Here is a 27,925-nt window from a genome sequence, read left to right as displayed (position 1 = left end):
TCTTTAATTTTGTTTTTTATTTCGCTACGCTTGTAAATTATTGTATGCGACTGCAATGCTTCTGACATACTTGGAGTTCATATCTAATTTGGGATGTCTTTATGTCGCATAGTTGACGGCCACTTCAACAATTGCACAATTTACTGAAGAATGCTTCTAAGCGTCACTTAAAAACGCATTATTCAATTCAAAGAAATTGTTGAGATGCAAACCAGTGGACTGCAACAAATGTAATTGTATGTGTGCAAACGTTTGGCGGAAAGCGACCCTTACATATTTAACTCGCAATGTTTATTTTCTGGGGAAATCATTATAAATAGAAAATAATCAGCTTTAAGGGACGTCCTTTTAAAGAGTTGAAAGTCCGTTTGGATTTCGCGATGTATGACTCATGGTCTCATTTGGCATCGGTCCGCTATTTGGGTGGTTTCTCTCATTTTTGTTGTTGTTATTCCTTCTGCATGTTATTTTTATCAATGAAGGGCATTGCGAAGATAAATGTCCGCAAATCTCAACAATGAGAGAGTCAGTGCCTTCCCTATTCACAATATAAATACCCAGACTTTTTCACTGCTGTATATGTATATAAAAAATATGAGGGGTTGATTGAACCCCAAAGGAACCGTTAAAATGATTCACTTACTTTAGCATTGCATTTAACGAAGCATGTCCATCATTCATTTAAGAAGGAATAATTATAGATCATTTTGGTGATTTTTTTAATACTAGTTAAATATGGTTTGAGTAAGCCGTTCTGGTAATTCACTAACAAATAATTTCATAAAATTATTCAAATTTGTTCGATTGTTTGGTATTGTGTACTTATCGATAGCATGCGATAGTGCGACACCACTAGTAGAAAATATCGACTAGCCCACAATGTATCATCCCTATCGTTCAGTAGCAACAAAATAATTGAACGAACTGGGTGTGTGCGTCGGTGCCTAGCTGCTTCACTTAATTTGTTAATATAGTGAAAAATCCAAGCAATCGAAACAAAAAAGTTTTTATCGCGCTTCTTAACAATAATATGCGCTATGACGAATATAGCATATTGTTGACGTATACAATATAGTTCCAAACACACATACGGAAAGGAGTGTACGTTGCATCTCATTTGATTTTATATGAATGTGTATGTGTATTAACATACATGGTAAACAAAAAAAGAGAATGCGCGAGACCAATTAAACAAATATTTAAATGCAATCAAAATAATGAATTGATTAATAAAAAGTGTTACGTTTCAAATATTGAAACAAGTGTTGCCTGCTGATGTCAAATTGCGATTTAAGTAGAATTTAGCACGCTGATACATACAACGAAAGCCAAAACGAGATTTTTTGCAAGCCGCAATTCGTGTGTGTGAGTCGCTGTGTACGTAGTAGGTTGTATACATACATACATATGTACGATGTGCTCTTGTTGTGTCGTTGTTTGAGTTTGTTTTGCAACAACAAAAACACAATTGTAAGCACCTTAAAAGTGGAAGCATTTTGGCACTTTAAATACGCAAATATTTAGTATTGCCGCATCAAATTCACCTGCAGTTTGTTTTTTTTTCGTATTGCACACTGTTTTTGCAACTGTATGCGCGGGTGTCGGTGCATGTTTGTAAGCGTAAGAGAGCGAAACATATAAAATTGAAATATTTTCGCCTCGTTTGTATGTGATTTCTAATAACAATGCCCAACATCAAGTGAAAGTGTTACAACAAACATAATTTAATGTTAAAATATAAACTGCAAAAAATTAAGAAGAAAACCAACAACCACTGTACACATTGCACAAACTTTGGATTACACTGCACAACCAGGAATTAATACTCGTTAGTTGCAACTGTTGCAAATATAAAGGTAATCACCACACATCTGTATTAATACATATACATACATGCATATGTATGCATACAAACGCAGACACTTGTTTCGGGTCTTCTTTCGCACCAGTTTTTTGCTGTCAATTTTATCTCTCCTACCTGCCAATCGGTCGTTAATTAAGTGGATATATAACAAGTATGTGAGCCTGACTAAGAGATATCCTGTACCCATACCCATGTTTTCGCAAAATACAACTATTACTTCATTTTTTTTTATGTATATAAATACAAATGTACATAATACAAATGTCGATAGTTCTGCAAAGGACACTAAAAAATTAAAAACCGAGACTGAAAATCGAGATTGATTGATTTTAGGGAAACGCGGTTAAATTTGATCTGACAAATTTGAAATATATAACTAAACTATCTAAAAAAAATCGTGCTCCTTTTTGGGAGTGGGTTTAAGTATGTAAGATCAGATCGTATTCAGTTTGATATATTTGTATTTCGATAAATACTGAGTTTTTGGTCCATTTCATAGAATTTCTTTTGTTCGCAACTCCCGAAAAGGGCAAACATTTGCTCCTGTTGCTTGTACGCTAAGTGAAACCTATGAAATGGCTTCCCCATTGATTACAATCAGCAAGACAAAAAAATTCCGCAAAAAATTCAAATACAAATACTTAAAATGGGACCAACACGAGCACATACAGCAATATTTACATACATATAAGCATACTTGAATATAAATGAAAAGAAGAAATGTCAAAACAATAAAATAAACTTAAAGAAATGTCCTCCCCAGAAAGCTGTCCGCTAGTAGATCTTTCACTGTACTCGCTTATATTCACATGTATGTATGAATGTATGTACACCAGCCGGTAGACACAGTCGCATTCATTGAGAAGTGACATTTAAGCAATTTTTGTCTGGGAAGGCGAATTTAACGTTTCCTGGTTTAATTGGTGGCTATTGACCGCTTATCGATGTAATGACTGATATATATGTATATGCTGTATGTATGCTTGCTCTAGTGCCAGCTGTGATCATAGCCCCAAGCCATTATTCCCCTTTAATTGATCAACTTTTTTAAGCTTTTTTCTCTCTCTTGCTTCTCCAGCGGCATCGTTTTAAAAAAGGCTTACGAAAGTGAAACTTTGTTGTTGTTTTTATTTATTTTGGTGCTCTACGAAAGCTAATATGTAATGATAAATTCAACGACGACCTTACGCCAGCCACAGAGAGCGCTTATGTCGATGAACTCTTTCAAGCACAACAGTAACAGCATAGCAAACAGCGAGTACGAAAATACCGACGAGGTGCAAAACAAAAATTAACTGTGTGGTACACAAATCTTTACCGTTGTTGTCTCACAACACACGTTCGCCCGCTCGTACAAAGCTCAACTTGCCGACGCGTCGCTTCGGTGCAAAGCTTCACTTATCTGTGTTTTCGTTTTGCATTTGCTTCGGTTTTGCTCTTTGACGCGTTGTTTTTGTTTCAACTGTAATTTAGTTTCGTTTCGCCCAAATATCACGCCATAGTTTATCCTTTGCTGTTTGCTAGTCGAAATCTCACATTATACCCTGTGCTTATTAAACAATTTTTCCTGGCTTTTATCTTTTATAAAAATGCTAGTAGAAGTACACAAACATTTAGGGGTGGGGGCATTAATTTTCCATTGCATTTCATAAGCACAGCTTAAAAGGGAAAAAGTAGCTTCTCCTAATAATAATTGATATGATATGATAAACAAATCAAAATGGCAAAGTGACATAAGCGCTTAAATTGTCTTAGTCTCCCCTTTAGACAAAATTGACCAACATTTAAACAATAATTGTTGCTCAACTGGCACTGACAGAGAGTTAAACACGCGAAGCCAGCAAATTTTGTTTGTTGTCCCATCCAAAAGTCGTCACAAAAGCGAACCAGTTTGGAATTTCAACTAATGATTTCCGATTTAATGTGTCGATAGTCAGAGTCAGTTTGAAACCTGTCGCTTTAAGTCCCCACCTGATCTACTCAGTTTGATTCGAATTCCATTTCTCAATTGGCCACTTAAGAGGCGATCAATTTGAAGAAACCAAAAGGGAATAATTCTCCTTTGGCTACCGAATCCTAAGTACACTAATTGAGAGATCTTGACTAACATATGTATCTTATACATTTCGTAATAAAAGCATAAAACCAAAAGGGAATAAATAAACAGCCAATCAATTTTTGAAACTATCGGTTATTGCTTTGAGCTTTCGTTTTTATATAACGAATATAACAATCGAAAAATGGTTTACTCACTGATGAAGTACCCGTTTCTCTCTGACTGTTAGCCGCGGAGACAGATAGATATAACTACTATAATAGTAAAGCTATTGCAATACTATAATAATATAGTTAAAACTTCCAACAGTTTCCCAATATTATGTATTGCTTGCTAATTTAGTTTTAATACGAATAAAGATACACAGTAAAATCAAATGAAAACTCTTATATTTCTTTAAAAATATGAATTAAAAAATAATAACTTTTAGCCCTGCTTGGTATCCAACGGTGAGGGAAACGAATTAAAATTCAAGTTTAATTTTTATATTATTTTTAAATTAAACAAGGAAAAAATAAAATGCTCAAAATGCAAGTTTGTCTTAAGTCTAAGTAAGAGTCTTAAATGTAACGTTAAGTTCTTAAATTTAAATTTATTCAAAATCGTTTTCATAAATTCGAAACCACAAGGAATTATATTTAAAGAAACGTTTTTTTACCCTTGCAGAGGGTATTATAATTTTGTCTTGAAATGTTTAACGCATAGAAGGAGAAATCTCCGAACCCATAAAATAATATATTCTTGATCAGTATCAACAGCCGAGTTGATATAGCCATGTCCGTCTGTCTGTTTCTATGCGAACTAGTCTCTCAGTTTTAAAGCTATCTTTATGAAACTTTGCAGAGTTCCCTCTTTTTGTTGCACGCAGCTCATATGTCAAAACCAGCTGGATCGGACCACTATATCATATAGCTGCCATAGGAACGATCGGTCGAAAAGTAGGTTCTTGTATGAAAAACATTTTTGTTTATTAAGTTATCTTGACTAAACTCGGCATTTATTAGTTTTACTACGCTCCCCATATATATGCAAAATCCTATTAAGATCGGACAACTATGTCATATAGCTGCCATAGGAACGATCGGTCGAAAATTAAGTTTTTGTATGGAAAATGTTTATGTTTTTCAAGATATCTTGACCAAACTCGGTACTTATTAGTTTTACTAAGCTCCCTATATATATATATATATATATTCTGGATATCTTGACCAAACTCGGCATTTATTAGTTTTACTATGCTCCCTCCACTTATGCAAAATCTTATTCACATCGGGCTACTATATCATATAGCTGCCATAGGAACGATCGGTCGAAAATTAAGTTGTTGTATGGAAACCTGTTTTGTTTTTCTATCTATATCTTAACCATACTCGGCATTAACTATTTTCCCTGTGCTTCTTAGATACGGGCAAAGCACTATGAGCATTTTGAAATGCTTGGGTCTGCAAGGGTATTAAATCTTCGGCGTGCCGAAGATAGCACTTCTTTCTCGTTTACATTGCAATAATGATTCATCTGCCAGCCCGTTTGCCTGTTGAAGTATTTTATTGGACACTGCGCCGACTTTTCTTTTCCTCTTCCCTATTTAAGTGACGAGCACTGTATGAACGGTGCAACCGAATGGTTCGCTTCATTTGTACTTCTGCTGCAATGAGTGTGAGAGTATAAGAGCTGTCCCTTCCCGCATTCCTGCTTGATTACGCACCCTGCTACATTTATTGATGTTGTTTTCCATTGTGCTCAAAGTAGTCGGTCAGGCAGAGCAAAAGATTGTTTATGAGGCGATAAAATGAGCAGCGAGGTTGGGGATCAAATTCCTATGTAGAGAATTTCTGTGGCGCACATGTGCGGGCAAGCAACAAACAAGCGAAAGCCATTGTTTTTGACCAGAGCAGAGCAAATTTCAGATCACTAGACGTTTTTTTCGTGTTTTTGTTTATAAAAAATTACAACATTTAAATGGCCATAAATTGCTATAACAGAGTTGTGCTAAAGTGTGAACAAGGCGGGAGATAAGGAGATACATTTGCCATTTGCCTGACTGTTCAGAGACTATATGTGCATGTTCAGCTCAGGCTTACATTCTCTGTTCACAAGCTAAAAAGCTGTCTGTGTCAAGCGGAAAAATAATTTGCCGCCGCAAATAGTTAAACTTAAAAATTTTTGATTTTTGAAACCTCCCTAACATTTGGCTCTTAGTTCAAGGATTGACCTTTCGTGTAATTTGACGTCTTATTTGTGGAATTAAAGTTTATTTTTGGGATTTTATTATTTACTTAAAAAGTTCACATCTAAACTTTCAGGACAAGAACAAATTTGTCTTCCACCGATTCTGAGGCATATAGGTACAACTGCAACAGTGCGGCATACAATCAAATGAAATGGCTTTTCTTTCTACGTCTTTCTCATGTTGCAATAGGCGAAGAGACGCATGAAGCATGCAAAAGTGAAAGCCATCGTCAGGTGTTTGCATATCACATTCGTATTGGCGGGACCCATGTCTACATTGTCTTCAGTTCCGCTTACCCAAGCGTCAGTCGAGCGGAACCGAAATCCTCCTCGTCTGGTATACAAAATCGATCCAAAGTAAGCTGCCAGAACTTGAAATGCCTGTTCGATGGCTTTTGTTTATGTTTATATTTATTAATATTTTTGTCAACTATACTTCGGAAGCAATCTGAAAAAATGTATATATGTTTATCTCCCACATATTTGTGTGTTTATGATAAACATTTTTAATATTCACTAGTTAAATTTGTATAGTAATTTTCCCTGCAGGTTATCAGACTTTCTGCTTTGGGCCAATGTTTGTTTTCGACTATGTCCAGATTTTCGGGAATGCATGAAATATACCTCATAATATCTGTAGACTTTAAAGATCAATTCATTTTACGTGCCCGTTTGCGCGCCTGGGACGCCCGCGGACGTCTATCGTATATGAGACGTCGGACTGCATTGCGCTTTCGCGGACTTGTCTTGTTTCGTTGCAGGACGCGGCGGAGACGAGCGCGAGTAGAGCGCGCAATTCTTGCCAGGATGCGCTGGAGAGATATAAAAAAATAACACAATACAGTGAAGACTGGTATATGCGCTCACCTGCCTCTGAAATAAATTCTTTTGTCCCTTGTTCAGTGCATCCCACTGCGCGGGCGCCTCCTGCAGCAGGCGCCGGAGCCCAAAACGTGGGTGCTTGCGTTTGAGATAACGTAAAAAGTTTAGATAGGGTAGCGGTGCTACCAAGTTCGGATTGTCCAAAATGTCGTAAGCCCTGGGGATTTCTGTCATTTTAATATGCAATCAACGACAAATGCAGCAGAAACCGAAATATATTCTTAATTTGCCGATAAAACAGTTCATGAAATTACAAATATAGTTTGAAGATTGAACAAAGCGATTCATGCCTTATATTATAGGGTATGACAGCACACATATGCCTGCTGAGAAAGTTTGTTGTTGGGGAATTTTCATAAAATAAATGCGGCTGCAACCTAAATACATAAGTCTGTGTGTATGCTTGCATGCAAATAGAAACATGTCGCATAAAATTATAATTTTTTGTTATGTTTTGTTCAGTTCATAAAAATTCCACACATTCCAGCACCAAATTCCTTAGGCATACCCACACAAAGCGGTAGAGATGAGAGTTGGCATCATCATTATTCTAAAGCTTGGCTGCTTGACATAGAGACTAAGGTATTCTCATAAAGGAATTCATAATATAATATATATATATAGACTTATTTATAAACTAAAAATCAACACACACTCTCTCTCTATCTCTCTCTCTCTCTCTCTCTCGCTCTCACTCTCTTTGTATTATTTATGCAAATTATCATTTACTTTTGCCTTTTGTTATGAATAAATATATAATTAAACAGTGGCGGTCAATATAATCGAGACAACCAGTTTTGCATTGCCTTGTAGAGAATATGATCCACATATCATATTATACCGAAAGTGTGTATTTTTTATTGCATGTGCATATAAAAGGTTCAACTTAAAGCACCTACACTTTAAGCGAAAGTAAATTATGTTTTGAAAAAAAATCAAAGTAAAAAATTCTCAAAATAACCGAAAATGATTTGTCAGCAAATTTGATTATTCGGCAAATAAGTGAGAATCCCGGGTATAAAAGCCTTTCATTGGAGATATTCTGAAAAAAATCTTATGTATCACTCGGATACATAAAATCCGTGTCAAGAATCGGTTCAAAACTATTCGGGGTTTCTTCTCCATTTAAAGAAATATAAATACATACGGAGTTTTTTGTTCGTTACTGTATGTACTCATTAAATAGCTGTATTCAGTCTGTGACTTTTGCTCATTTGTCTCTCAGCAGCTGATAAGGCATTCTATTCTTTATTCTATTCAAATCAATTCAATTTCATTTTCGTCATCTGCCCCGCTCTTCCGAGCAAAGTCCAAGACGCAAATCATTTTCAATTGGCGTGCCCGACTCGCCGACATTTAATACACTGCGCCCGGTGCCATGCACCCTGCATTTGGCTCTCTTGGCTGTCTGTCTTACTGCTACATACATACATATACATTTAATACATATTGCAAGCCCCATTGGCCATACTTACTTTATGAAAGTAAAGATAAATTCTGTCAAGTCTGTTTCCTGTTGCATAGCGTTCGACTGAGTTAAATGCAGCAGCGCCAGTTGCCACGCCGCTGAGGCAAGGGCTTTGTAATGCTGAAATTTCCATCCGGCTTACAAAATTCACATTTATATATATATACATATATATATATATATATATATATAGTATAATTGTTATGTTTGGAGCGTACAGTAATAATTCTCTTTTATATATGGAAATTATTTCACTATTATTATAGCTGTATGCTGTGACGCCATAGTGAGCACTCATTGAATATATTTAGTATCGTATTGTATATGTATATTATACATTCCACTTCCATGATATGTACTAATGTGGACATGAATATGAATGTGTACGTATGCATGGTCTACATTGGTATTTTAATTTTTTTAAATTGTGCAAATCGAGACCTTGCTTTTATTTATATCTCTCTTCTCAAATGCCTTTATTTTCCATATAAGTGAAGAATTTCCTTTGGCTTATCTTTAGACTTTGAATTAAGTAAGATTTGTATTATTATGGGTACTTACAGAGCTTGATAAGAAATAAACAGAAACGTGTAACTCTTTTATGACTTATAGCTAAGCACACTAATTTCTCTTCACAGAATGATTTGTATATTCAATTAATAACAATTACAATAATAATAACTAATCAAATAGACTTATTTGTAAAGTTTTAAATCATTGTATATACTATGCATTTTTATCGTTTTTAAAATCTTTTTTCTTATCTCAATACCCTCAGCTCTAATATCCATAAATCAACTTTTTATTGTAAATGTCAAAGTGTATTTAACAATTATGATATTCGAATGGTTTTCCTTTGGTAAATATTGGAGCACTTGATCAAACAGCACAGCTTATTCGCATCAAATTGTCTACTGAAAGTGGAATTTAGTTAGTTTCACGCCGTGCAATATATCTAGCATTTCATTAATTACAAAAATGCGCAAGCATTTATTTTTAAATGCTCAATAAAACATCTAAATGGTGTTTAACGCATAGTCACGCTTTTCACACAGCCATTTATGGATGAATACTTTACTAACCTCTGACGTTTATCTTTCTCTTATTACGTTTTTGGTTCGGTTAACCCAAATCTCTTGAAAACCATCACCTAACCAGCTTTCATTTGCAAAATTACATGTTTGGCCTATACCTGATGCTAACACTCAGCTATGTTTACCTTGGAAATTTGGAAAATATGCTTTAAAAATATTTAAAAAAAATACATAAAGCAAATACTTTCTCGAACTTCCTAATAAAGTGCCATTCAATTTTATTTTGAAAGATGCTCGATATCAACTCTAATAAAAACACGTTACTTATCTAAAAGAAACCCTTCTGAAATTTGTATCAATGCCATTGAACTTTTGACCTTAAATTTCGATAGTTTTAGATGTAGCTGGCATTCGTCCATATTCGTCCGAAAAGCTACAGCTTCTCAAAAAAAACTTTTTATTTTTAAAAATTCCTTCACTGTTTTATATTTTTTTTGCAGTTCTTTGATGTTATTTAGATATTCAATCTGATCGGATACGATTGGTATATAGAATCGGAGTATCTGGCTAAAGTGCCTTAACAATGCCTTTAACAATTTGTTTTATTTGTGGCCCTAGTCCAGGTTTTACCCTTTACTATCTTAATGTTATTCAACCTGATTTCTACGAGTTCTACCAGTTTTCTAATGTCTCTGGCTGACCTTCAGATTATACAACGAGGTTAGATGTTACGTAAAATTTCGCTGTGGGTCTCGTGAACAGGCTAGATTTATCTTTGCGCACATATATTTGTTTTGTTTGCGGTTTATGAACCACAATTGACAGAATGTAAGACTTAAGATGGTTGACACTAGATTCGAGAAGTATGGAATCAATATTTCGATTAGTTTCTATATTACACAAACATCTTATCGTTCCTATAAGTGCAGAAAGGTAATACGTCTTTTTGAAACTGCGTAGTGGAATATTAAGGCAAAATTGTAAACAATTTTCACCTGTTACAGGCATTGGAAATGTCGCAGCTTGGTTATAAAGCTGCTTCTGGATTTTCAAGTGAAGTCCGCTTTAGTGCGCTTAAATTGAATCGCATAGTTTTCCATTTGCTTTGGCGAAAGCCAATTGATGGAAAATTGCGGATGCTGTTCAGTGGATCCTATCTCCTTCCCAATTGCATTTATCTCAGACCCAGTAATAGCTCCAACTGTGGAACTGTTAGCTGCGTTAGTTTGGATATGGTGATTTCATATCCGCTGCTTAGATACAAACAAACACGCACACACATACATACACACTCATAAACTCCAAACGGTGTTAGCGTTTGGAATTGTGTAAATTTTGCTTGCCGTTTATTTTTGTTATTTGTTTGTTTGTTTGGCAAATTTGCATAGTTAATATGTGTGTAAAAGTGTAACAGCTCTCATGTTGCGCATTAACTGAACACACGCGGCGAGAAAGTGTTGTTGTGCCACAGAGTCGAATATTTCACATATTGAAGACATTTATTTGAAACTAGAGTTAATTACCCGGCTTCGACCGGGTCAATTGAATAGTGTTGAAATGCAATAAAATGGAAAATATATTTGTCTTTCGTGCCCTACTCAAGCGGCTGGTCAAATTAGATAAACTGCTGCGGAATTTGAACCGGCGAACTGCCGCGTATAAGTCCATAGACCTAAACCAGGACTATTATTGCCCGTCTTAGTGCTCACTTTCGACCAAACACGAAGCTTCAGTAAAAATTTCAGCTTTTCAGCTCTTATTGTTCGGTCCGTGCGTTGATAACCAATTAGTCAATAACAGATTTATATATAGTTTAAACGCAGGATTACAAACATGTGGAGCTGTCTGTGTTAGCCGACACCTTCAATTCAGACAATGACCATAAACAGAAAACAAAGGAACAGACATATCCTGCAGGGGCGAAAGAACGTCATCCTTTTAAAACTCACACTCAATTGTGTTTGCTGACCCTCACATTTTATGGCTCACTTGAACCATTCCTCGCCATGTGTTTTAGATTGACAACGCCCTGCTCTCCAGCCCATCTTAATGGGATTAGTATTATTATTAATTTAGGGGAAGTTTATTTTTGTGCATACAGTGAGTGTCTGTACTTTCTATAGCCGATGTCTGACAAGGACTGCATGCAGGCTTTTATTATAGTTAAATTAAATTAAAAATAATTATTTTTAATAATCGTATGCATATTCGGTGGATGATCAAACATGCAGTCCATAGCTTTTACGTTTTGTTTAAAAATATATATTAAGCTTTATTAATTTGAAGGGAGCAAATCGGATTTTAGCCAGATTGGACATGGGATTCTACTTATTCTTTGCAACAAACGGAAACATTGATATAATTATTTGTGTACAAAATATCCGAATCCTTATCTGAATCATGTTTTAAAATTTTAGAATGAAATATACTTTAAACCAAGTTTACGAACCGAACCTTAGGACGAACCATGAACTAAACCACCGAAAATGATTGTTGGATTTTCTCTAATAAAATTTTCATCATTAATGAAGTATAAGATCAAAAATTTCACCACTCATTGGAATACCCTTGCAATTTGCAAGGTTCGTTTTACACATGCTCTTTTAGTAGAATGGGATTATCTAGCAAAGACGAGTTGTCATAAGTTTTTCACTGATTGGAAGAGGCCAATTTATAATAATTTTTGCTTTATGCAGTGTCGAAATAGTATCAAATGTTGAATGTCATATCCCTATCATATCTAAGAATCAACATGGGGCACCTTTACCATATGACCACATCTGGAATGCATGTGTCTAAATATATATGGAAATTGTTAGTTGATTTATTGAATCGAACAAATAAATATTTAATTGGAGGTTGACATTTTTGTGTGCGCAACTACATATTTTTGTTTAATTCTTTTATTTTTATATTTAAGAACAATCAAAAGCAATTTAGCGCTCAGCTGCTGACTGTCACATTCCGCCATAAAAGTAACAGCAGCAGCAACAGAACCAAAACTGCAGCCCACGTTGTTTGGCATTTGGAATGGCATTAGATCCACTGAGTACAACTGGAGACTAGCGAATGGATATTAGGAGTCTGGCTTTAGCAAGAGCAGAGAGGTTCTCCCAATAAATTGGGTAAATATTGTTAAGTGGGCTCTGCGAAACAAAAGTCAGAAAACCTGAAAGAATTTGTTCTAGATTAACAAAAATAAGTATACCCAAACACATGTGAAGACATATGGTTACAATCTTAGTTAATATAAAAAAGTTCATCGTATGTGTGTGTATGTGTAAGCTTTTAAAACTGTGCGGTCTGTGTAAATGCTTTGGAGCATAAAATTATTGTACTGCATACAAATCATCAGCATCGTCAGCAGCTGAAAGAAATTTTCTTATTTGCTGCAGCGTAACTTTCGCAGAGTTTTGGTTGTTATTGTTGCTGGCAAGGCAAAAGAAAATTCAGAAAATTAGTGCACTCGCATACCCAAAGATCTTGCGACCCTCAATTCTATGCAACCAGAACTATGTCGAGAATGCGTCCAAGTCTTGCCCTGACTCCAACTCCAACTCGCCGACAATGCAGTTAGATCTGTAGATGAAAATGAACAGTTAATTAGTTGCATTAAAAATAATTGTTTTATCCTAAATCCATTCAAGATGCATAATAGGTACACTGAAATTGAGTGAATGTATGTTACTTTCAGATGAAAGCAACTTAGATCCTACAACGCGTACGTATATATATATATATATATATACATATCTGAAAGTAACATACATTCACTCAATTTCAGTGTACCTATTATGCATCTTGAATGGATTTAGGATAAAACAATTATTTTTAATGCAACTAATGAACTGTTCATTTTCATCTACATATATATATATATATATATTCTTGATCAGCGTACGTACAAACAGACGAATAGCAACCAGAATATTGCACACATCCATATACATTTCCTTATTTGGTGATCAAAGTATAAAAACTATGAGTCAAACTTGGTTACCGTATGCTAAGCATATTTTAAGATTGCAAATAAAAATAAAATTCACAATTTTAAACATATTTCTCTGTCATTGGGTGCGAATTTATTAAAGCCTTTGAAGAACCTTTTGCAGAAGGTGGCATCAGGATAGGTAAAGAAACACATAAGGTAGTGTGGAAACGTAAGCATTTATTATACGCGCTTCACCCACACATCCAGTGTGATGAATGATTTACAACCAAAAAGGTGTTTTAGCTTGTAGCAGCAGTTTGAGACACTGACTAGTGTGCGATACGTTTCAGATTCGAGTCTTGATTGAGAATTCGATGTTTGTTCTTATATATTCCATATTTAATTGCAGAAACAACATATAGTGCGTTAGATAAAAAGAGAGATTCAAGGCAGTTGAATTGAAGAAAATTGAAATTTGAAGACCACAGTTACTTAGTGCATTGCTGTACATCCGAACGGCCTCAAAAGTTGTGAAAATCTCAGCGTAGCCAAGTGCTGGAAACAAAGAGCTGGTCCAGGTAGGCACAGCAGGTACAGACTTCAGAGGTATGCCTCAACTGGGCACATAAAACAAAGTGAATCGAATCTTACACAAGGAAACTAAACAGCTTCCTAAAAATATTGTTTACGTCGTAGAAATATTTTCAGATGTATCTGGCGAATTTATTTATCAAACAGCTCGGGTTCCAAAACTTTCTATACCTAGCACAGCTACTAATTTGTCAAGCAATGTATAAATCTTTAAATGAGGCATTAGAAATAGTTGATATTATTTTTAACTGTCTGTGCAAGCTTTTTGGAAAGTTAATTTTTCACCCAACTGCTCCCCTGACAATTCTAAATGGTCGGTACTTCTTTTTAAAGGAAAAAATATGTAAAGTACAGTTGTTGGCCGTAAATGTAGAGAACCGCGTTTCGCTGGGTATATTGGGATAGGCAACGGAGTTCATCCAACAGTTTTTTTATGTTTTTTTTTTGCTACTCCCAACATCATCATTCGAAAAGCTGCTAAATCATTGAAGTAACTAAACAACTAAACTTAAACTTGCCTGAAAACAAAAAGTAAAACACAAAACAAATTGCCAAGCAAGACATGACTTGAATAACTAAACTGGGAGAAGCCAGTCAACTCGTCAGGCAATGTTATCGAGGTAAAACGGGAAGCTTACACAACAAAATCAGCATGAGAACAATTCGATCCACAGTAGCCGCAATAAGTAGTCGGTCGCTTGCACAGTCCGGACAGGAAGTCCATACAGCATTATCATGTTGTAATAATATATACTTGTTTGGTTTTTCTGAGCTCGGCTGGAGTTGCAGTTGGAGTTGGAGTTGAGGAGATGGATAAGTTTAAGTTGTGCCATTTCCTAGACGATTCCATTTTGGAAATTTTGCACCGCTAAAGGTTGATTAAAACATGTTTCCGGATATTTCAATTTTATTCGCTTATTGTTGGTTTCCTTGTGGATACCCTGTTACCATTACAAATTAATTAAGAGAACATAGGGTATCCGCTAGTGGAACTTTCACTGCTGGATTATGGGGTGTGTTACGCAAGTTTCCGGACGAAGGCAAGAAATTTTAATTTTATTGCGTTAATTTGTGCTGGGCAGGTGTTGTTTTTCTCTATGAAGATAATTCGGAATCTGTCTTTAAACGACTGTCATTACAATTAAGCAAAGCGAATATTTGAGATATTTGCTAATCCAATCGTCCCGACTATAAGACCATAAATATCAATTTTATTTAAACGATTTGTGTTCGAGAGAGTACGAATACCATGTACCAATTACAAGTATATGGTAGTATATGGTATCTGCACCTTCGGATCTGCTCTACTAAATTAAAGTAAGTGTACCAAGTTTCATACAAAGGCAAGAAATTTCATTTTTATTAAGTTAATCAATTTTTGGAAGGGTGTTGTTATCTCTATTAATTTTCGCATTTCTGGCGACTATTTATATAACCGGTACCCATTAAAAATAGGTTAAGAGTATTCCCTTTGGTATATACTAGTCGAACACTCTCCACTAAACACTCTTCTTTCGTGTAGGGTGTCGAGCAGCGATGCATGTAACCACGGACAGTGTATATTGTGGGGTCAATTTCGAGTATTATTTCTTGCCAGACCGACGACTTTCACGGACCGGGTAGCTCTGGTTGTCTCTGGGTTGCCATGTCCAATCGAGAAAAATAAACTTGTTTTCGTTTGTCTGTGATTCGGAGGCCTTGACTGATTGCTGTGATGATTAATTTAAGAATGTAGCAGGTTCGGGGGTCAAGTTTTGCTACTCTTCACTTTTATGTATGTACCCACCAAAAAGGTAAACAGAGTATTATAAAGCTGTGCAAATATGTGTATAAATGAAACAGGAGGAACACATCAAAAAGTCTGTATATATTATTGTACGAGATGCTAAGTTGCTCTAGCCATGTCCGTCTATCGGTTTTCATTGAGAAGTCAATTTAAAGAATTTCGCCTATGTATTTTTGTTGAGATTTCTAGTGTTTATTTACTTGGTTCTTGGCATTGTTTAGTATAGTTGTTGAACTCTTTGACTCTTAATTGGATCAAGTTCATCAGTAATTATTTAAAAAGCAACAAATTTATTCAGCGCGTGCTTGCAACATCAAGTCTGTCGAGCACATGCCGAATGTCGTCGCACTTGTTGCTCAATTCCCCGACTCTTTTAATGGGTATATGGATATGTGACAGGTGAGCGACCACACGGCAAGCAAAACTAACAAATCCAATTGCCTTGAAATTAGATAGTCGTCAACAGGTATTGCTCGACTGAGACAACTTAATGAAACTTTTGTAATAACACGACGAATTCAAGAACGTTTTAACAAGAAAAAGCCAACGATTTAGGGAAATTCAAGTTGACCGATTCACAGTAAGCAGGCCTATATGCACTTTAAGCGAAAACCTATATTTGTTTAGTTCTCCGAATATATTGGAGCAACATATTGTTGTGATTTTATACAGAGAATTTATATAGTTTTTTATTATTATCATTATAAGCATTACAAACTAACAAGCTTACTTTTCCTTACCCTGAACCCATTAAAAATGGATAAAATAGGCAATATTTTAACGGACAGGAATCTCCGACCATATGTATATATATCCTTTGATTTTCATAATATTGATAAATATAGATTTTAAACTCATAATATTTTTGTTTTTTATAATTTACACAGATTAAGAACTTTTCACATTGATAATAAAGTGCGCGGTCTGCGGCAAGCGTGTTCGGGTTGTCACACAGCCTCGTTGTTCAGTTTCCTACATGTCAGGATTAATTAGAAAACTAATAAGGACTTCAACTGATATATGTTATTTTATGGCTTGTCAATTAAAATGGCCTTAAAAAGATATACGAAATTACATTTCTCTACAAGAAAAAGCAGAAAATGACTTAAGTATGTATTTTATGATATGAGAATTTAGTCTCATAAAACTCAATAGCTCTGAGAGTCTTAAACTCACATATGTATTCCACCTCCCGCGCCCAAAGAAAAACTGCAGAATCTCAAGTGTAGCTGTTCAGATGAATAATCAATTGAATAATCCATTAAGTTATGGGTTCTCTGGAAATGTTCTTACTTATTTTTAGTGCTATGATGTAGTCGATATGAAAAATAGTATAACAAGAGATGAAGCAAAATATGTGACTAACATCCAAAGAACGGTTCGAACATTTTCCGCTTGCCCTGCTAATACTCATTGAAAATTTAAGAAATATTATCTGAATACGCCTTTTGATTCATCAATTAATTTTAGTATAATAAAGTTGACCTGCTCCTCATACAATTTGTAAATTGAAGGTTGATATGCGTTGTACACAAAGTCGGAAGGTCGTCTTTCACACGTGTTGGCAAGTAGACAATGGACAGTTTTGATGGTCCAAAGGTCAACTGAGGGAACGAAGTTAATCTGCTGGCTTAGCGTTCCATGTAGTTTTTTGTTATTTTTTATTTAATTAAAAAGATTACATTCTTAAATTAATAAAATGCGCTTGGCGCTACTTTGAGCCCTTTAATTACGTTGACACACAAAACTGCCTCCGGTCTCAATTTTAATTATATTTTTATTTGCTGTTTTTGACGAGAGGAACCCCTTAAATTGTACGCTCTCTAAGCGGGCCTCATGATTTCCCACGAAATGTGTAACACCATTAAAAATAGATTTTCCTAGTCAGATCGGCAATTTTGCTGATGGTATTTAGATTCAGATTCTAAATATATTTAAACCATCATGCTTGGTTGGATTGAAAATGTAGAAAAAATGAAAACCACTTTATATAAACGTACTAACTGGTAGTCAAAATAAGATCTTCTTTTAACACTTATGATATAATGTACAATCATTTAAGAATCTATATCTTCCGCTGTCGAAAAGTCGACAGCAAAGAGAGCTTGTTGCCGGGATTTCAATTCTTGCGATGCCTGTATTTTTTAATTGGGACGTAATTTCAAATATAAATAAATAATAATTAGCAAACGTTTGGAACTGTGTCTAAACTGCACTAAATGTTCTCAATATAGGGCTAAATAACCGGAATATCTTTCGGTATTATCAGTGAATAGCAAGTTTGCTTAAAATATTGATCACTGATAAATCGCTTATGTATATTATGTATGTACATATGTATACATGTATTTTTGAATGTCTCCTACATTTATATATTGTCAAGGCCACTTGACTGTTTAATACGTACAAAATGTATTTATACAGAGGTTTTGCCGTCATTGATTTGCATTTGGTCATGGGCCAGAGATTTTTTCGCACATATACATAAATATTTATACGTATAGCTGTGAATTAAGAGAATAGTTGTATATCTGTTATGATTATGGCAATACAGTAAAAACAAAAAAAAACAAATGGAGCGGCAATGGGATTGGGATAGAGGTTAGTTGCTAAATAAAAAGCTTCTTTTCAAGTAGGTTTAGAAAAAGAAAAAACACAAGGGGGTGCCGACTATGAGATACCCCAAATCCACGAAAAGATGCCCTAACAAACATTCTGAAACACACGAAACCTGTACACCCTTTTCCCACATTAGTATTGGAATGCATTTTTGATAAAGTTCGTTGTCTGACCTTTATGAAATTTTCAGACCTTGAATATTGCATACAAAATTATGTACATACCAAAGCTCAATTCTCAATTTAGACTCATTCATGGCTTTTTGGACTCAGCTCGTCCTCTTGATATCTATGAGGTCAAAAATACTTCCTTCTGTCTATTACATTTTCACAAAAACATCATAACGATTTTCAATGGGCTGAGATTATAAAAAAACCACTCAAATTTGTCTACAAATAATAACAAAATACTAATCAACACAATTTTATTTGTATTTTGCAGCGAACCTAAATATGCTGATTTTACGCAGCCGCTCAAAGCACTCGGCGAGTAGATGACTTAAATATACATCAAACATTATATTCATACCCCATTTCATACATGAGTTCATGGCACACCTTCTCATCGAGCAGCAGCAGCTAACAATGGAGCTGGTTATACAACATCTGAGTTTAAATTCAACCATTTAAAGAAACCTACACTTAATCAAAAGTCTTAAGACTGAACAATCTCACTCTGAACGTTGAGACTCTCAAGACTCCCTACTTCCTAACACTTAAAAGCAATTCAAAAATGAACTCCGTCATCTCAGCGTTTAAGACCAAGAAAAGCAACACGACCGGCCCAACAGCTGTGGCAGCTACGTCCAATGTTGCAACAACGGACGGTAAGCAAAACGGCAGCCTTGTTGGCCTAAGCATAGCCAGCGTTGGCGGCGGCATCAGAAAGAAGCCTGTGGCCCAAGACAATGGCTATCAATACCTGCGACAAATACGTGAAATTGAGACTGCCAACAAGCTGCTGTCACCAGTTGTAGCCGTTGCCGCCGATGATCTCCACATGCGCAGCAGCAATTCGTTCTTGGAGAGCAGCGATAAGTTGCACTTCCGTCCAGCGGTAGATGCCGCTGCCGCAAGCGCTGATGTAGTCGATCATTGTGCACCCGCCATGGTGCGTTTGTCCAGTGCCGATGCACCGCAATCTGATTACAATATGAACGGCAAGATGAACGGATTAACCAGCAGCATTTCCAATATGGTGATGGCCGAAAATGGTAACATGGATATCTACGCATTGCCTTGCGACCGACATAGTCCAACGTCGCCGGATGAAGATGACAATTCGGATCATTCGACGGCCGCTTGCAACAGCACAAGCAGCTCCAGCGAACACAGCAACAGTACCGTGGTGCACAGTCCAACGGTGGTGGGCGCCAACCCACAGACCAGCTCCAGTTGCAGTCCCAATCCTGTCAAGGATTCCAGCGCATCTTTGACCATCACATCCTCGGCCAATTGTGAGCCACACTCAACGTCAACCACAACGCTGTCGTCCTTTCACTTGGAGGAGCCACTCGCTGAGTGCACCTTAAATAGTGAAAATGACTACCAGCCGACGCTGGCATCGCCCGTGTTGACAAAAGGTCATGACGATTATGTGCCTGCGTTCCTTAAAGCCCCGCCCGTTACATTGCCCCTCAGCATACAAAACCCCAGCATTGGCAACAAGTTTAGCCTCTCCACAACTTCAACGCCAACTATCAGCTCGGCGGCCAGCACGCCCAAGCACGTGCGCTACACGAAACCTCGCCTAAGCCTCAGCCGTGGATTCAATCAGTCCATGCCCTCCGTGCATGGTCGCCCGAATTTAAGCGTGATGCCAACTGGCGTTGGACTAACTGGAGCCCAGACGGGCGGTATACCACCAAAACGCATTTCAACGCACCAAAGAAACTTGAGTTTAGATTTCAGGTGAGTCTTTAAGTTTTACTCCAGCACGTTCTACTCGAGGGTATTGTGATTTCCCCACTAAGGGTGTAACGGATTGGAAGGACGCATCTCCTGTCTATTTATATGTATCAATTTTAATAGATGTAAATAAGCGATCAGAATTGATCGGATCAGACTATTTAATCATTAACTGCAATAGAAACTAATGTTTGAAAACAAAGTTCTTTTATAAATACCTTGTGTAGTTTCCAAGATAGCTACCCGATTACCAATTACTAATTAGGAGCTTGACTATGCGAACGTATAAGTCAAATCTTATCAACATGAGAAATTTTAATTTCGAATACTGTATCATGTATATCTATAGCCCTTATGGGGACGACCGGTAAAAAAATTGAGTTCTTAATTGTATCAACAAATTTGTTTGTTTATCAAAGTAACACATAAACTAAAACATTGTGATCTTTCTAAGTATGAATATCAAATACTTTATGTAAAATCATATCATAATCGGAACCCCATATTTATTGTAATGTTAAATTTAGAACTACAATGATGGTTATAACAAGACGGTCATATCTGATATATGCGGACAAGGGTATTTCATCTTCGGCATACCGAAGAGTTAGTTCCTTTTGTTTTTGTTTGTATTTATTGTTTCGCTTGGTTTGCTTCGTGATAAACACATAGTGCGAATGACACACCATCAACGGTTTTTATTATTATCTGTTAAAAGAATTATCAATACCACATACGTAATTTTTGCGCAAATTGTCCAAAGCGGCAGAATATTGTGAGAACTTTGAGCATAAACGTTCCATTTTGAGTACTCTGCTGTTAACATGGCTGTTAGATTGAAATACAGAAAGTGACGCTAGCAACACCAGTTTGCCAGAGGGTCTCCACGAATCTACTCGTACAGCGAGCACTTGTTGCTCTCACTCTTCTCTGCGGTTGCTAGTGCATTTATATGGGCTCGCGTGCTTTATTTTAATACCCTGTACCCATTTATAAACAAAATAATGGGTATATTGTATTTGTTTAAATGTAAGTAATAAATAGGAACCCATAAAGTACATATATGTACATTTGTATACTTGATCAGGATCATCCAAAAACACCACAGTCGTATTTTTGTCCGAACGCGTGGATCCATAGCCTAAAGGTGGATTATTGTAATCTCTAAACATATCTAGTATAAATCATTTTTTAATTTTTCGATAGCTTCTGATATATTCTGTGCGATATTGATAATAGAATATCAATTATAAGCTTGAGTTGTGCCTATGTATATTTTGCATATTATAAAAACCATACACAAAATTAAGGATAACCATATATCTTGATACCATACCATACACCATACTTACATCGTTATTTGTGTATGTATATGATCGACAAATTAACACAGTAATTGCTTAAGAAAACATTTTCTGGATTTTGAGTACTGAGGAATTTGACTATTGTTACCGATACTCAAAAGTGCATACAGGGTATTTCTTAGTCAGGCACCGGAGACTAGAGCCTTCTCATTGTCATTGTTTTTAGTGTTTCGATATATATTGTTTTGCGTTGTACCTACTGAAAATGTATTATTTTAAGAGACATTGCTATATGTATAATGTGCCTCCTTCCTTGTCATACACAACATCGACGAGGCAATCGTAGTAAAAAAAGTAATTACCTTAATAATTTTCCTATGTTCTGAGTGCAGGCAAGTTGTTGCTTGGCCATGATTACAGACAGTAGATGCTGATAAAAGTTATTATTTTTCTACATTTTTAGATCAATGGGCATTATGCTGCCGCCCGTTTCTCAAGTGACCAACACTCGTATCAATCACACGCAACATCATCGCAATAGAAGTCTGGACAGCGCCCTGCAGCGCATTCCTGAGGTGAGTAATATTAGAGATTTTCAGTTATAAAACCCCAATAAACCCCCGCCTACAATACTTGTATAATGTTGCAAATTGTGGGCGCACCTGAATTTGGAAAGTTACGGAGTTGGATACATATACATATTTACAGAGTGTGTGTTTGGATTAGTGCACGCGTACTAATTGTGCTCCATATACATATGTATGTATGCTTGTAGCATGTTAAGTAACATTTTATTTTTTGCACTCTTTATGTTTACATTTGTGTTTATCAAGAGCGGCAATATAACGAAAAATACTGAACGCCAGTTGTACTGAACACAACATCGCAGCTGAAAACAGTGTAAATTAAGATAATGAGAGAGAGAGAGAGAGAGAGAGTGTGTGCTTTGTACTAGAGCTGAGTGCGTGTCGGTTTTTTGTTTGTTCGTGACACGAACACTTATTTCGTCGGACCTATTCGCTCAACACAGACACGCGCCCAAATCTCGTGTATGCTGTTATTGTTGCAGCGCAGCTTAAACAACTTTTAAATTCGACTGCAATCTTTTGAGAGAGCATTTTTATATTATTGAATTGTTTTTTGGCACTTGACATTTTCGGAGCTGCCGAAAAGTAAAAAATGCTTTTGTGAACAAGTTATTATTATTGTTAAATGAACATTTTTACACCTACAGGTCGAGATTTCCTCGCCCAATGCCGAGAGTGAGACCACATTTTGCTCACCATCAACAATACTCAGCACCAATATGTGTTCGAGAATTGCAACAACTGCGGCAAGTGTAACGGCCGCACTTGCCACATCCCCGCCAATGCCACCCCTCACTGTTGCACACAATAATAATCCAGCGCCGGGCTCTGAAACAGTTGCCTCTGTCACGGTAGCAAGGGATCCACCAACAACTGCAGTCGTACTCCACGTGCAACGGAACCACCATATTCCCACTGGAGTTAGTAAGTATTTACAGCGGGCGGACATGCAAGTTATTTTTAACTGTAACTGTGCTCTTTCCGTTTAGTTGAGTCCTGTCCAACATTACGAACACGACCCAAGTCAAACGAGCTGGTGACGACGGTTGCCCAGGACACGGTCGATGGCAATGCTGGCAGCAGCAGCAACTGCAGCAGAACAGGCAGCTACAAGAAACGTGAGGATCTGACTAGCCTTGGATCTGATGATTCCGGTAGGTTTATTGAAATATTTTGAAGATATCTCCGAATGGAAATATTTTTGAATTTTTGACACATGTTCAGTCAAGATTCCATGTAATTTTCATTATTGAACATTATGTGAGCATAATTATTTATACACCCTACCCTTCACCCCTTTCATCACGTCAGGCATCATATGTGGATCGGAGTCGGACCAAATATCTCTGAATCGCATATGCCACTCACATGAGTCGCTCGATTCGGGTGAAATGGATGCCGATGCCGACGCGGATGGCGAGGCGGAATGCATCGATATGTTGGAAACAACGTCCATGGACGAAGAATACAATATAATGGAACCGGATCTATATTTCTTTCCGTCGCATGCCGCCAACGAATTCGACTGCCGTACACTGCGACCCTCGCGTAAGCAAAAGCAACAAAAACGGGAGCAAGCCAAGCTAGCGGCAGCACAGCAGCAACAGCTGGAGGATCAGGAAGAACACGATGGGGATGATAGGATGCGTTATCGCGTAATGAACATGTCACAGGCTGCTATTAACACTGAGCTCGGCATGGCGCCCAGCGCGCCGCTGATAGACGAGAAGGAGGGGGAGCATGAGCCGTTGCCCACAACACATACCATGTCCAATAACAGTATGGCGACAGCAGCAAATACGCCCACAATGACACCAGCTGGCACACCCACACCCATTGCCACGCCCACTGAGAGTAGCAAGAACGATCAAGTGCTCTTTAAGAATTTTTTCGGCGCCACAAAAAACGCTATTTTCCGCACGGCGCAAAGCATCATCGAGAACCATGAGAAAAAGAATGCGGCCAAGCAGAAAACTGGCGAATTACAGGACATTTTAAAGGCGAAATCTTTGGCGAACACCGCGCCAAGCAGTGCAGACCAAATGTCGCAGGATCTGGTGAAATCGCCCACGGATATTTCCAAAAAGAAAGAGTTTTTTAGCCTTCGCAGCTCCAATTCCAGCAAGAAAGCTGCTGCTGCTGCTGCCGCAGCTGTTGCTAACACAACAACACCCACCACAGAGGCGCCGATAGACGCCAGCAAACTTGTGCCCACGCGGGATACTGGCATGGATGTAAAGATTAAGGAGCGCACACTGAGCCTGCGGCTACCGGGGGCAGACACTGGTGACGCCAGTCACGATGCGACGCTGCCGAAGAGCTCCTCCATTAGCTCGCTGCACCAACTGAAAATGCCAGTGCCGGGCGTGGTGAAATATTTCATCAGCGACCGGGCTCCCACAACTGGTCCGCTGCCGAGCTCGGAGCGTGGTCCCAGCGGCCTGTTGCGGTTTTTTGAATCGCCCGTATTCAATATTCATTTTGCTGTGCATTATTTATTCTACTCGAAGGAGCCTGGTGTGCTGAGTTTCATTGGCAATAAGATCTTCAGCTTTCTGGACCAAGAAGTGGATCTCTATATACCACAGCTGATATTAATGTATATTCAAATGGATGAACTGGCCGAAGTGCTGGATCCCTATCTTACCATTCGCTGTCGCAAGTCCGTGGACTTCTCCCTCAAGTGCCTGTGGCTATTGGAGGCGTACAACTATCAGGTGGACTCGCTGGGCAATGGCAGCAACAGCCGTAAGTCCAAGCTGGCGCTCATGAAGGAGATATTTCCCAAAAAGGAGAACAAGCAGCAAACCAAACCTGATGATGGCCAAGGTCAAGCTGTTGCGCTCGTCAAGAAAACCCATCACCGCTCCCAGTCTGATGCCACAGTGTTGCTCGCCGACTCCCGCAGCCCACACACGCTCAGCATAACGCATCGGATGTACCAGCAGCCGCCGTACACCACACAAACGCTGCCCACAACAGCCGCCAAACTGTTTCTCGGCGATCTAAGTTCGGGTCTTGCCTTCGATAATGGGTGCACCTGCTTTGAGACGGTGCGTGGACAGGTGAATGGTCTTCTGGGGCAGCGTACGCTATGCAATTGCGGCGCGCCAAAGACAGCGCCGCAGAAAGAATTCATGAAGGCGCTTATGAATGTGGGCAAGAATCTGATCTCGTTGCCCTCGAAGGCAGAGAAGACTTCGGCACTGCGCATGTTTCTAAATCTGATCAATAAAAATTTGCCCGCTCGTGTCTGGCTGCCGCTCTACTCGGATATTCCGCATCACGTGGTGCGCATCACAGAGGAGAAGACTGCTGTGCTCAACTCCAAGGACAAAACGCCGTACATCATCTATGTGGAGGTGGTGGAAGTTCCAGATATTTACACATCGACGCTTATACCTAAAATGATGCCATCGCTGCGACACACCAAAAGTGAGGAGCACTTAGAGGGCGCCTGTCTGAATACACATCAGAGCTGCAGCCGGACCTCCAGCTGTAGCAGCACTCATCATGGATCCAGTTGCCGCCGTAAAAAGGACACTGAATCGCATGCGGAGGGGGGTGGCTGTGGCGAGCCGGGCACATACAATTGCTGCAGTTGCAATAACAGCCATCATCTGCAATCACTGGGCGGGCTGCAGCTAAATGAGGATGATGTCTGGTCGCAGGAGGATGACCAGATCACCGCGCAGTACTTGTATATGCGCAAGATCAGCGAAAGGGACGCCATATCACAGATGTCAATGGACTCGTGCGACTCCAGAGATCAGGGTAAATGTGAAATATTAATCCTTGGCGGCCTAGTTAAGATTAACAAATCTACCTACACAGGTCCACCAATTGTCTTCAACATTGGTGATGTGCGCACGCGACACTGCAACAATTTGAGCTGCGAGAATACAAAATCCTTTAGCAATGATCCAGAGGATCCATCGGCGGCAGCTCTAAAGGTTAGTGCACCCGAATAGTATGCATTTCAGAGGCTCTAATATTTCGTATCCTTTGAAGGAGCCCTGGCATGAAAAGGAGAAACTCATTCGCGAATCCTCGCCCTATGGCCATTTATCAAACTGGCGCCTGTTGTCGGCCATTGTCAAATGTGGAGATGATTTACGGCAAGAACTGATGGCTACGCAGCTATTGCAGGTAAGTGAACTAAACTATGCGTTAACAATGATTAGTCTTTAAATTGTTGTTTTTTTTTTTGGTTCATTTAAAGATGTTTAAGATTATTTGGGAGGAAGAGCATGTGGATTTGTGGGTACGGCCATATAAGATAATCTGCCTGTCGAATGACAGTGGTCTGATTGAGCCTATACTGAACACCGTTTCGTTGCATCAAATCAAAAAGAACTCAAACAAATCTTTGCGAGATTACTTTATTGACGAATATGGAGCACCAACAGGCGACAGTTTTCGTCAAGCCCAAAAGAATTTTGTGCAGAGTTGTGCGGCGTATTGTCTGATTTCCTACCTGCTTCAGGTTAAGGATAGGTAAGTGTTGAGATGTGGAATGTGCTTATGTGGAAGTTATTTGTACATACCGATTTGCCTTTTGCACTCCATAGGCATAATGGCAACATACTCTTTCATTCGGATGGTCATATAATACACATAGACTTCGGCTTTATTCTAAGCATATCTCCCAAAAATTTGGGTAAGTATTGAAAATAATATTAATTGCATATGATAATATTAATTTTATTCTGGCTCTTGCAGGTTTCGAGCAATCACCCTTTAAGCTTACACATGAATTTGTCGATGTTATGGGCGGAACTGGATCCGTACATTGGCGAGAATTTAATCGTCTGCTTCTCGTCGGCATGATGTCTTCGCGCAAGCATATGGATCGCATAATCAACTTTGTGGAAATCATGCGCAGTAGTATGTAGGAATGAAAATAATATTGGAAACATTTTTAAGAAATTTGTTTTGTGATTTCCCTTTTAGATGCACAATTGCCGTGCTTTAAGAATGGCTGTTCCGGCACAGTACAGAATCTCCGAAAACGCTTTCACATGAATTTAACTGAACAGGAAATGGAACGCAAGGTGGAACAGCTTGTACAGGACTCACTGAAGAGCCTATCGACCAAACTGTACGATGGCTATCAATATTATACGAATGGCATATTGTGAGAACGGTTTTTTATGAAAATCTAAGCGAACGGATTGATTAATCATCTTGTGTGCTAAAATGCCGATCTGATAAACCAAAAGAGTATGTTTAAAGAAAAATTTTATATATATGTATATAAAACGAAATCAAAACAATAACTGTTATTGTAGCCAGAATCGTTGATTATGCGTTGTGGCAATGTTATTATTCTATTATATTATGTTAGGCCAAAGTGAATGTTGTCTAGCTTTTAAGTAAAAGTGTAAATGCCTTTGACTGTATTTGTCTGTCTGTCTTGTCTCGGTCTTGCATTGCATTTCATTAAGCAAACATAATAATCATCGACTTGTATATATATATAAGAACCTATGACTGTAATTAGAAAATACCGCTAAGTCGTCACGTATTCATTCATATTCATTTTATAAGAAATTATTGCATATGCTAAACATTAATCATTAATTCACTCAGCTATTCACAAAACTAGATGCAAAACAAATTTACTATTCGAATGTCTGAACGATTAAAATGAAATTCCAACATTTA

At 37.8% G+C, this 27,925-nt stretch overlaps 2 protein-coding genes and 1 long non-coding RNA gene across 4 annotated transcripts; 1 reads left to right on the top strand and 2 right to left on the bottom strand.

Annotated features, from left to right (window-relative positions):
- Positions 1-937: 937 nt before the first annotated feature.
- Positions 938-27,925, top strand: fwd (phosphatidylinositol 4-kinase beta fwd). Its single transcript, XM_064679629.1, has 12 exons — positions 938-1,856; positions 18,902-20,370; positions 22,135-22,246; positions 22,906-23,182; positions 23,248-23,412; positions 23,570-26,032; positions 26,093-26,211; positions 26,270-26,407; positions 26,481-26,755; positions 26,830-26,918; positions 26,981-27,145; positions 27,212-27,925. The coding sequence occupies exons 2-12, from the start codon at positions 19,193-19,195 to the stop codon at positions 27,397-27,399; spliced, it is 5,169 nt and encodes a 1,722-aa protein (XP_064535699.1). The 5' UTR covers positions 938-1,856; positions 18,902-19,192; the 3' UTR covers positions 27,400-27,925.
- On the bottom strand, positions 6,068-7,329 carry LOC135426460 (uncharacterized). 2 transcript variants are annotated; one of them, XR_010435901.1, is made up of 3 exons: positions 7,017-7,329; positions 6,667-6,961; positions 6,068-6,597 (listed from the first exon to the last, which is right to left on the bottom strand). XR_010435901.1 is itself a non-coding variant. In XM_064679552.1 (2 exons), the coding sequence occupies exons 1-2, from the start codon at positions 7,203-7,205 to the stop codon at positions 6,800-6,802; spliced, it is 351 nt and encodes a 116-aa protein (XP_064535622.1). In that variant the 5' UTR covers positions 7,206-7,329; the 3' UTR covers positions 6,068-6,799. The 2 variants fall into 2 exon arrangements, 1 of the variants encoding a protein (XP_064535622.1); XM_064679552.1 differs by having other exon boundaries at positions 6,068-6,961.
- Positions 12,340-13,115, bottom strand: LOC135426497 (uncharacterized). Its single transcript, XR_010435907.1, has 2 exons — positions 13,008-13,115; positions 12,340-12,702 (listed from the first exon to the last, which is right to left on the bottom strand). It is a non-coding gene; the product is annotated as an uncharacterized LOC135426497 (long non-coding RNA).

This window comes from Drosophila montana, unplaced genomic scaffold, assembly GCF_035044405.1.
Source record: "Drosophila montana isolate Dmon_TW-CO22-7 unplaced genomic scaffold, ASM3504440v1 contig_203_1, whole genome shotgun sequence".
Classification (NCBI taxonomy): domain Eukaryota; kingdom Metazoa; phylum Arthropoda; class Insecta; order Diptera; family Drosophilidae; genus Drosophila; species Drosophila montana.
This window is presented reverse-complemented; position numbering and strand designations above follow the sequence as displayed.